Consider the following 12,034-nt stretch of genomic DNA (forward strand, 5'->3'; position numbering starts at 1 on the left):
GAAGCTTTAAGGTGTATCAGGAGACTCATTTTGCTAGGCTCTTTCTTTGGCCCATTGCCTCTTCCCTCCTCCTTCCTCTTCTGCTCCTCCCATCATCCTCTTTTCCGCCACTTCAACAAATCCCTTCCCGGGTTTCTCTCCATATTTATCTCCTTTCAGTGTATCTGGCAGAAAAAGGGGGACAAGAAAGACTAATCAAGAGAAGATGGCAAGGAAATGAGCGCCAGATAAGAGTGCTAACTCACCATTTGAGCTCTCAGCACAAGCCTATTGTTGAGATTTGGCAACTAATAGAGTCCCTTTTGGAGCCGTTGTGATTTGGCACACACTTTGGGACTTGAGTATGATTTGTTTGGCCCTGAAAACTGAGACTCAGCATTGTGCATTATTGATCTTAGACCAAATTTGGCATGTGCTGGCAGCGACAGAACACTGCAACAGGATTACAAATTATGGTTTCTAATTTAAGGTTTTCTGCCTTAATGTGGAAACTGGATTTGCACAGTATTCTGTATTTCTAATCGTGCGTTTGCATTTATCAAGAGCCTCCTCCTCTGAATTCTTGTGTAACTCACACATTACTGCATGTTGAGGTCAGGAGTTCAAGTCAACATGTAAATCTGTTTGTACATCAGAAAATTCAGTCGGCAGTATTTAATTTACACTGATTAGTGTTGGGGAAACATTTTCCAAGGCCCATAACTTTGACCCAGTTTATCAATTCAAACTGTCCTGACTGAGCACACGCACCTGCTGTAACCTTGGCTGCTGTGCTCTGGGTGTTCTGTCTCCCTGTTCCTGCCTGTTGGCGTCAGCTGATAGAGGTGTTGTGATTCTATCTTGTTCTGCACAATGTTGATTATTCTCTCTGAACTAGCTAAATACATGGGTCTGGGGTAGAGTTCTTCAGAATTGACGAGGCATCTCTACCGTGAAGTTGTTTTGTGAATTCTCCGGCCGAGGCTCCCAAATAAACCATGAGTGTTTGACATCAAAGCTCCAGCTCTCCCCGTGTCTCCTTATCCATGACCTATCATGCAAAATGCACTTTTGTACGTCTTTTATACATGAATATGTGTCCCCGGTGTGTCAGGGAACTCACCAAGTGTCAGAAAACACAACCCTCTCTATTTTCCTCCATACCCAAATCTCTAAAAACGGGGCTGCAACGGATCTGATACAGATTTGAAATATCTCTGATGTCAGAAACAAGGAGCTCCACCTATATGGCCAACTCTACACCTATCAGGGGAATGAGAGGTTGGGCCACGAACGTGTCCGTTCACACAAGACTGCTCGAAAGCGCTGGAGACGCTGTAGTACATATGCCAGGCCTGTAAGTGGCGCTGTAGTCACAGAATCAGCCCCTGCAAAAACAGTGCTGGAATAGCGCAAATAGAGCGAAATGAGGCATGGCTAAAATGCATGATCTGTTTGGTATTTTGTTTGGCCCTACAATATATTATTAAAATATAGCATGATAGGTCCACTTTAAATATCTAATTCCCGTCGGAGGCAACTGGCAAAAAGTTGCCAAATCCACTGAAATAATCCCTGCTTTCTCTCTCTCAGATATTCCTGTTTGCAGATTATCTACCCTTATTTTACCAGACAAACAGCAACAATGCTTGGGTTGGCTTGTGAGGTTCCCTTTTCACGAGAATCCATAGAATGTCCAAACTGCTAACTGTCTGTCTCCTTTTCTTTCACAGATACCTTTGCCAGTAAGGTGGCTGCTACCCAGGATCAGTATGCAGATGCATCCATTGGAAATGTGACAGGCTCTAATGCTGTCAATGTTTTCCTCGGCATCGGGGTGAGTCCCACTCATTAAAAGATGGATGGATGGATAGAGTGATAGATAGATAGAGTGGTAGATAGATTGAGTGATATATATATTGAGAGATTAAGTGACTTTACCGATTGTGTGATTCATAGCTGGTATAAATCCAGTTCCTTATGATTTATATGTTCGTTTTTGAGTGCTTACCTTTGATGCCTCCACCGTTATAAAGGGCCATGTCACTCAGTTTGATTGTGATGCTTGACAGGTGGCGTGGTCCATCGCAGCCATTTACCATAACAGCAGAGGGGAGGAGTTCAGGGTGGATCCGGGCCAGCTGGCCTTTTCCGTCACTCTCTTCACTATCTTTGCCTTTATCGCCGTCGGCACGCTGATGTACCGACGGCGGCCAGATATCGGTGGAGAGCTCGGAGGGCCCCGGACGGCGAAGGTCCTGACCACCATGCTGTTCTTCAGCCTGTGGCTCCTCTACATCCTCTTCTCCTCACTGGAGGCCTACTGCCACATCAAGGGCTTCTAAGATGACAAGAGATGACGAAAGGGAAGGGTGGGACAAGAGGAGAACATGGAAGAAGTGGAGGAGGATGAACGTATGGATTTGGAAATGATGGCTGTCTCATTGATCTATCACTCCCTCCCTTTACGCAAGACTGAATGCCAGATGAATGGATGGATGTACAGATGAAGAAATGAAAGAGGCATTAAAGTATCTATAAACATACCTGAAGGAAATACGGATGCATGGAAGGGCAACGACAAACAGGAAAATCAAAGGAGCTAAAGAGATAGCTCAGAAGATAGAGGAATTGCAGAGTACACTTAAGAAGAAGTTTTTTTGTCTTGATCTATAATCCAAACCAATCAAGTTGTCTTAAACCCAAACCCATTTCAAATACATAAAACCAAACCCAAAACACCTACAATGTGTCACTGCTGGATCGACCATACCGAAACGAAGAAAATGAGGTTCAACAAAACAAGGAAGTTAAAGAAGACCAATCTCACAGCTCCTCGGATATGTGGCTTTAACAACCGAAATCCCATTAATCCCCTCCAGTCGGAGCGATGCTATTCCCCCGTCCAATTAGAGTAACAGGCTTGAGTGTGAGAGGAGAGACTAACTTTATCAGTATGAAGAAGAAACCGGATGGGTTGCCACAACTGTGCGTGCTGGTGTGTGACTGTGTTTCTGTGCTTGTGTGCTGTGGGAAGATGGTCAAGTACTGTGAAAAAAACCCGCCTCTCTTTTTGCTGTCGCTGCGTGAGACTGAATATGCTTTCGTATTCAAGGTCTTGTTGACTCCCACTCTCCCAGCCTGTAGAATTGCTGTCTCTTTTTGCGGGAGGCATCGCTGAGTGCTGAGCGTACATTGCAGTTCCACAATTTTCCTTCTGAATGTCTTGGTTACGCCATACGCTCTTGAACAGGCCATCTTTCTGTTGCTTTATACAGTAGGTGTAAATGATTTAAGGTCTAATATGAATCAAGAAGGGGTTAGTGTGCTTTTACCTTTAATAAGGCCGTGTCTGAGAAGACAAAATGGCCGCTTTACCGTTTAAAACTGTTAGAGAAACTATAATCATTGCATAAATATCTCTGTAAATCTTGTGTTTGTGTGTGTTGGGGTTTTCTTAAACTGTGGAATTCTTTTACATGATTTCCCACCTATGAGATTCCCGCCATCATGTGTCAATTGTAACATTGCAAAAGACTTTCAAAAGTAGGTACCGCCCTCTGTGATACTCATAGTTTGCTTAACTGCCTCCGCCATTGTTTTTCTAACTTTGATGCCGCTTTCCCATTGGTTCACTCAAACGCTTGTGTCGTTATCCCTGTGTCTTAAGCACCTCCCCCTGGCTGGTCAGTGGACCAATCAAAATCCTCAAGGGCTTTGTAAGAAACAACCACTAATCTGTTACCCTGACCCTTGATGTATTATTCTTCACCTAGATTGGTCTTTTGGGGGCAATTTAACAGGGATTTATATTCCATAGCATTATACATATATTCCATAGCATTATACAGCTCAGATGTTAGGACCTATCTTCAGCTTATCTTAAAAAAAAGACTGCATGAAAAATGTCCGACCAAGTTAGATACATTTTGGCAAAAGCGATCCAAAGTTCTCTGGCGGACAGGACTTTTCCCAGTTCATTACAAAGACTTCCTATATATTGTACCCAGCCTTATTCCAAATTAACTCATACATCTTCTTTTCCAGGCTGCCTCCACACTAACTCTTGAAGATAATACTATACTTCAGGTATGTGGATCATTCAGGCCTCAACCCAAAGGAATTAATGAACATCTGACTTTATATGTTGTCTCTTTTTTAAAAGCAATGCGTTTGCTCTTGACTGAAGACACATTATGTAATTCAATGATTCATGCCGGCCTGGAAAACAACTCTTAAACCGTCAGATGGAGGAATAGATAAAAACCTATTAGCTATTGTTGAAGAAGTAGGCTTACTCACAGATACAAATAAATACTTTTGCTTAGGGTACATCTAATCTCCGACAACTAGATTCTGTTGAACCAGCTCACAGACTTTTGAAGACAACTCTTTAGCAAATAAAATAGGATAATGATATTATAAATATGTCAAGCTTATTTGAAATCCCTATTCAAGTGGGCTTGCTAGTTAAGACAATTAAACTGCAGATATCAACAGACTGGGAATCTTTAATCAGTTATGGAAAGACAATTAAAATATGTCCAGAAGTGTGTGTAGAAAATAATACTTCGAGACTGTCAACTGGCAGAGAGGTTTACACTTTAGACTGTTGAGAATTTTACCCTAAAACCACAGAGATCTAAACTTTCACAAAACGTACTGTTTACCTAAGGCACTCAAAAAGTCCATAGTTTGTTGAATGGCACTATATGCATCTAAATTGGCCAGAATTTTCCTGCTGATGTTGTGTTTTTTACTTGATGTATAATATAATAGTTAGTATTTTAATTGTCATCTGTAACGTAAGTAGTCTGAGCTAAATGTTATCCTTTAAATCGTGGCAAAAAATCTTGTCACGGACAACTTAATCGCCTGTGAGAAAGAAGAGCCCTGGATTGGAGGAGTTTGGCAAATCCAAACTATCTTGAGTAGATTTTATATAAAAATGGTCTTGTAACCTGATCACCAAATTATGCGTGGAGAACCACTCCAAAACGGAAATCTGGCCAAATCCCTAATAAATGATCTGTAGTATGCAGACTTTTGTTATTTGAAGCACCCTTGTTGCACATTTTGAAAACAACTTAAACATTAAAACATTTCTATAAACTCTGATAATGAATAAAACATTTGACAGCCACTTGTATTTGCCAAACTCTTGACAATGCACGGCTCTCCGTTAGAGTAGCTGTTCTCTCGTGAAGGCCTTGGAGTGGCAGTTTACCCCTGTTTTGCCAAAGGGAAATCTTTCTATTAGAAACTTACTATTTGCAGTCCAACCTGTAAAGGGTTTTCTAACCAATGGATCTTTCTTAAAACACCAAATATTATTCATATGTCATGAACAATTTGAAAGGAGACATGTCGTTTTAACCTTACCAGAATCTTTCTATTTCAATTTGTATGCATTTGTCTCTTCACTGGCATGGAGCTTAAGGTTTATACACTGTAAAAAGTTATGCTAGCTTGTGCAACAAAAAAACAGGAAATAACATTGTCGAAGCTGCTTCTTGAGCAACTTCAACAGGGTTTAAATGATCGTAGATATTGCTAAATCATTTTGGATTTGCTTAAAACATGCCAGCTGCTTCATTTGTCAGAGTGAACTTGTGTAGGAATGAAAAGCTTGCAGTAATGTAGTTGTTTGCATCAAATTAGTTTGCTGCACAAACAGAAGCTAAACAATTTTAATTGATGGGAATATAGTTCTTTTGCTACACCGGCTTTGTTGCAACGCCTCTTTCAGTGTGTCTACCTTGACTTATAAAGCTGGTCTGACTTGAAGCTAATGGCAGATTAACGACAGCTTTTCAAAGCCTCACCGTTTGGACCAAGCCTGGAAGCTAAACTCGGCAAACAAAATGTTAGCTGTGACTAGCAGGTTCGAGCTGCTAAGCTAACCTGGATAAGAATCAAAATAGCGCTTTAGCTTAGCTTCCTTACTTGGTTTGGACATTGGAGGTTTGAAGGGTCAAAGGTTAGCCAGGCCACCGCTGTAAATATAACACTAAGAGCAAGCAAGGAGTAGACAAATAAACAGTTTTGTATTCTTCTGTGGCGGGGTTTGAAGAAGCTAGCAGAGTTTTAGATGAAGGAAAAGCATTGCACTGGTTCTTGTTGCTTATGTGAAACGGCTACTTTTATGTTTCGTCGAAAACACTAATGAAGTTGCTTCTGATGTAAACAACAACAACAGATTTATGAAAAAAAAAGAGAAAACAACCATGAACCATTTGTGAACCATTAACGATGTTGCTTCTGATGTAAAGATTGATGATGCGTTTTCGTTGCCTCGTTCACTTCCGTCTGTCTGACGGGAAAAACTGTCTGTCCGAGGAATAAATTAATGCAACAGCGACGGACAAACAAAAGGAAGGACAAACACCCCTGCTGATACGAGCCGAGCAACGTCATGCTGAGATGTTGTACTGTTGGAAAAAATACATTACCAGAGCTATTCTCTACCCTTAAAGTAACATTTAACATTGTAGAAAGATGATTATAACGAGAGTTAGGAGGAGAAAGAAGACAAGGAGGAAGAAGATAAACATTAAAGAAAAAAAAAACATGAAGTTACAGCCATACATTGATTTCTGGGTCAGAGAGATTGAAATGGACTTCTCCTGCCCAGCATGTGTATTGTTATTGTGTCTATCTGTCCCTCTGTGTCTCTTCCCCCTCTGTCTCTGTCTCTCTGCTGCCAAAGCAACCAAAACCTGCAGCAATCCTTTCGTTCCCGTCTTTTCTCCCCAATCCCCTTTCTACCCTCCGTCTCCCTATGCCATGTTTTTCATATTTGGGAATGTCAATGTGCTACTTGTTGACACTGTGCATGAATGATAACATGTCTGTATATAGTATTAGAGAATCGTATCCCATTCCCCTGGTGTTGACAACAAAATGGTTCGAATGTTCAGATTCTGGTTTTCTGTTCATCTTTTATTCTGTTCGATTACATTTTGTCTTTTTTTCAAATGTGTGTAGATCTTAAAACAATATGTTTTTAATTTAAACAAAGAAGTAACTTGCACATTAATGTTTGATTAACTAATTAAGGGTGGTTTTTTTGGTAAAAAGGCAATATCTGCTGTTATTGAATGAGAGAGGAGATCTTAAAGGAGTTATGTATCTTAAATAAATAATCTATAAGAGAGTTGCATGGGTTATTTGTACAGAAAAAAAGACACTGCTTGCTACTTCTAATACCATAACTGTATTCTCTAACAGAGGGTGAGGGATACTGTGTGTACATCTAAAGGTTATTTTGTCATTAAAGAAATAATAATAATAATAGTGTGTATATACTGTACAGTGTTATAAGTGAGGTGGACCAAATGGCCACTGCGCTAAGCGTAGAGAGTTAAATCTACATATTTATTTAATGGAAACAAAAACACTCACTTCACTCAAGAATGACATATATTGCCTTTTTTGAAGAAGTTTGCTTAAAGTATCTCTATGTCTTTTCCCCCTTCCATCTTTGTCTTTTATTTTAAAGTATCTCTATGTCTTTTCCCCCTTCCATCTTTGTCTTTTATTTTAAAGTATCTCTATGTCTTTTTCCCCCTCCATCTTTGTCTTTTATTTTAAAGTATCTCTATGTCTTTTCCCCCTTCCATCTTTGTCTTTTATTTTAAAGTATCTCTATGTCTTTTTCCCCTTCCATCTTTGTCTTTTATTTTAAAGTATCTCTATGTCTTTTCCCCCTTCCATCTTTGTCTTTTATTTTAAAGTATCTCTATGTCTTTTTCCCCTTCCATCTTTGTCTTTTATTTTTACATTGGAGGGGCGGTTTATATCTCTCTGGCTTTTTCATTTCTTCACGGTTTATTCTGACTCAGCCATTGTCACTTTTTCCATTTGTCTGGCTGTTTGGTCACTCTGACTCAACAGTATCCTCATCTGTCTTTTTACATGTATATCCATCTACAGTTCAAAACAATATGTCTCCATCTGTTTGATTCTCTCAAAGGATCATCTGTCTTGACTTGAGACACCATCTGTCTGATTCAGAACCGTCTGCCATTTTAAATCCGTCTCTTTTTTTTTTTTTTTCACATCTGTTTCCTTAATCCTGCACGTCTTTCTCCACCTCCACATCCTTTTCTTTATTCCTCTGTCCTTCTCTCTTCTCTCGTGCGTAGTTGGGATACTAAACGTTTGTTAATTTGATTTGGTTTTAAAATGAAACTGTTATATTGTTGATCATAATGAAGATTTTTCTTTTTTCTTTCAATGTTTTGATCTTTTTCTCTCATGATTTGCCGCTGTCCTCTCTGTGTGCGCGTGTGTGTTAATTTAGTTTATTTCTATTAATTTTTGTTGAACACCAACTGATCAGAAGAAAGTTGTTGTATGTGTGTTGCCACTAACTGTGACTGCTCTTCATGGTACTTCTGATAAAACCAATAAAATAAAGTTTGGGATACCCTGTTTCAGAGACCCTGCGACTCCACTGCCTTTCTAGTTCGTGTGTGTGTGTGTGTGTGTGTGTGTGTGTGTGTGTGTGTGTGTGTGTGTGTGTGTGTGTGTGTGTGTGTGTGTGTGTGTGTGTGTGTGTGTGTGTGTGTGTGTGTGTGTGTGTGTGTGTGTGCGCAGCGCGCGTGCGTGCGTGTGTGTGTGTGTGTCTGTCTGTCTGTCTGTGTGTGTGTTACATTCAATCTGTGATGAACAGCTTTAATATGAAAGCTTAATTATTATGCAAATTTCCATTGGAGTTTATATTTTCCTTTCGTGGAAGTAAATGGGCAAGCAGCTCTTTTGTTAGCGTGTCTCGCTCTCTCCCTATATCTCACGCTCAACCTCCCCTAGAAGCAAACGTCCATTTTATTTCACAGACTGTTGACGCTCTGAATGTCTGACATCTCATTAGCTGTCATCTCACTTGTTCTGTCATCGTGTCAGAGACGGAGCGACGGACGCATCATCGCTAATTAACTGTCTGTGTTTTCATGTGTCATATGAAAAAATAATGAATTGTCAGTTGCTGCTTCCTTGATGTTCATCAATCTTTCTTCATGGGTGAAAATTCAGAAGAGATAAATTATTCATTTGTATTAAAAGAAAAGCACATTTTAACGCACCAAAAGAAAAGCACATTAAAGCTATTTTAATATTTGGCTAATGCGCTAATTAAATTTTTCTTCTACTGTATATCGTAGTAGCAGATTTCAATAATTTAGTACAATGAGGTTTTTGTTTCGTATTAAATGCACAGCCGTAGTTTATAAGCAGCACCTGTTGGTTTTTATCACATATATGCGGTATTAAAGATGGAAGGATTTGTTTATCCTGACAATTTGACTCTTAATATTTCCCTATTAATTACCATTGCACACAAAGGCAAAAGCATAAAGTGAATGGTATATAAAGACCTGTGTGTTTTTATGTGTGTGTAGTTATGGAAGGAACACCGAAACAAGGCAGATGGTTCAAAATGAGGCTACAAATTCGGTATGGCTGACATGTCATGATCAATTTAATATTGAAAACAAAACAATAGACGATAGTTACTTTTTGAATAGACAGATGTATACATAAGACCTGTGCCCTATACCAACAAATAAAGAGGCTTGAATCCAGTACTTATTTCTTAGTGACAAATGTTAGTCCAGTATTCACTAGTTGCAAATGAACTATCAAACTTGCAACTCAGAATTTGAATCTGCAAGTTTGATAGTGTGCAGGAGTTATTTTTAATACTTTTGATCTACTCGTTCCTCTCCTTCCCTCGACCTCACTCTGGAAGTGCAAAATGTTCTTCTGGTCTGAGTCCAGCACTCAATATATGATATAGATATTATCCCATTGGTCCACCAACTCATTCCAAAAAATGTGGTTCTGGCTTGCTAAATATTTAACACTCTTCACGAGTCACTCTTTTGCTTTGACTCTCTAAAATTGCACTAGACAAGAAGTGTGCAGTCAGCTTATCGTAGTTTCTGTGCAGGGAGCACTTCTGTACAGTTTCTGTACAGAGTGGCTGACAGGAGGAATAGTCCAGGCGGGGCACACAAGTCACGCTAACATTAGCTGAATGTCATCCAATTCGAGTGTAATTAAAATGTGACACTTATCCCTGTGACTATGCTGATGCCATTTGCTGAAGCAGCTCCCGCCTCCATCTCAGCCTCGTCCATATGTGCTATATTTGCTTGTAATGTTGGCTGAGATGTATGTGTACGAAGGGGGGATTAGTTATCCAGCAGCATTGCAGATTGCTGCCCGGAATCTAAAATCTAATCACGTTACCATTTGTCAATCCCTTGACCGCAAATGTCTAAATTGGCAAATGGAGATAGGAGCACATTGCCTGTAGACTCTAAAGAAACACCGTTATACTCCACACTAAGCTGACCAACTGGACGCTGCAGGCGGAAAATAAATGATGATTACACAATCCATCAATTTACTATACTTTCTCCTACAAAAATAACCTTCCCACTTCAATTGCGTCTTCTTCCTGATTACAGTTTGAAAATGTGGAAAATTGAGACAAAACCAAACAAAAACGCAAAATAAATACTTGGTTTGGTTTACCATGGTCTAGATTTAAATATACACGTTTGTTAGCGTTATTTAAGATACGGACCGCATTTTAAATAGGTAAACATTGAAATGTGGCATCACAAGGGACATAAAACCGGACTCCCAGTGAAGTCCTTTGTTGGTTTGATCCCACCATCAACCCTTGTGCTACGTCGAAACCTCAAATTCAGGAACAAATCGGAAAAGATGTGTCCTTCAAAAATAGACAATGTATTATGTGTTATTTTTAGGAGGACAGGCCGAAATAAGAGCACACTTCTAGTCGACCTTCCTGGTGAAGCGGAGGGTCAAAGTTGAGTTGTGAAGCTCCAAAATAACAACCTGCAGAACTGTTAGACAAACCTAAATGGTGTGAATACAAAGGTCCCGTCTGTCGGAAGCCTTCATAACATCTGACTGATGGATGAGTGGTATTCTATTTTCCTCCTTTTCCCATGCTGCCACTGTGATGGATCGTGCTCGTTCTCTGTGAGCGGTGATGGATTCTTCCCATTAAAAGTCAATCCGCTTCCTGTCTTTTATTGTATAATAAACAAGTTTGTCTTGTATATGTACATTTAAACTGCACAAGAATTTGGCGAGACTTATTTTATATCATGCTTGCAGAACGTGTTTCTAAGGGTGAGTCAGTTTAAGAGTATTCGCTGCGATGTATTGTGTGCCGTTGTTTCTGGTGTACAGGTGTTAGCCCTGTCTCCTTTCATTACCTGCCTGCTGCTGTGTCTAAAATCTCATTATGTTGTCACATTTGATTTCTAGACAGGTGCTAGTCTCAATGGCCTCTGCTTCCGGGTAAGCATGCTGGGTAATCAGAGTGAATTGATGTCAGTGTGTGGGTGCATGCTGCTCCTGAGCACTGAATAATGCCTACACTGTCAGAAAGTCTGCGCTGGCTGTCAGACTATGCACAAAGATACAGCAGGACCAGCCATGGATTTTTCTGCTCTGCTCCCTCCTTTGTTTCATATGTGTCAGTCAGTGCTCAAACACAGCCTATTAAAGGTCACCTATTGTGCAAAATCCACTTTCACTTTCCAAGTTTCAGGAACAAAGATTCTCTCTCTTTTTGTCCTGATCCATTTATATAAACCCCCCCCCCCCCCCCCCCCCCCACACACACACCACCTTATCGCCTGCATCTCCTCCTAGAGCACCTTTGTGTTCTTTTTAACCAGATATCTCTCAGAGGGGCGTGGGGAGGGGCTCCTTATTCTCATCTAAAGTAACAGACAGAGAATCAGCACTTTGGAAACAGGGCTGAAACAGAGGGGATTATGGGTAATGCTGCAATGATCTGTTTGGACATGTTTTGTATATATCTGAGACCTATAGTATAATGATGAAACACAGTATAATAGGAGACCTATAAAATAAAGTTTGGATTGTAATTGTAATATATGCTGGTACCCATATCTACATGTATATGTTCCCAAACAATAATATAATTTAAGTGGTGTATATATAACATGCTTCTGTTTTAGAGAAAACTGATCCGTTTCTGCAT

General features: G+C 39.9%; 1 protein-coding gene across 1 annotated transcript in view; it reads left to right on the forward strand.

Annotated features, from left to right (window-relative positions):
• The window catches only part of slc8a1b (solute carrier family 8 member 1b), a 152,882-nt gene extending 144,458 nt beyond the window's left edge, over positions 1–8,424 (forward strand). The window contains exons 10-11 of the mRNA XM_034100353.2: positions 1,713–1,816; positions 2,052–8,424. Of these exons, the coding sequence (XP_033956244.1) occupies positions 1,713–1,816; positions 2,052–2,324 (377 nt within the window). The 3' untranslated portion in view covers positions 2,325–8,424. The remainder of the gene's footprint in view (positions 1–1,712; positions 1,817–2,051) is intronic.
• The last annotated feature ends 3,610 nt before the right edge of the window (positions 8,425–12,034 follow it).

This window comes from Pseudochaenichthys georgianus, chromosome 15, assembly GCF_902827115.2.
Source record: "Pseudochaenichthys georgianus chromosome 15, fPseGeo1.2, whole genome shotgun sequence".
In the NCBI taxonomy this organism is placed as follows: Eukaryota; Metazoa; Chordata; class Actinopteri; order Perciformes; family Channichthyidae; genus Pseudochaenichthys; species Pseudochaenichthys georgianus.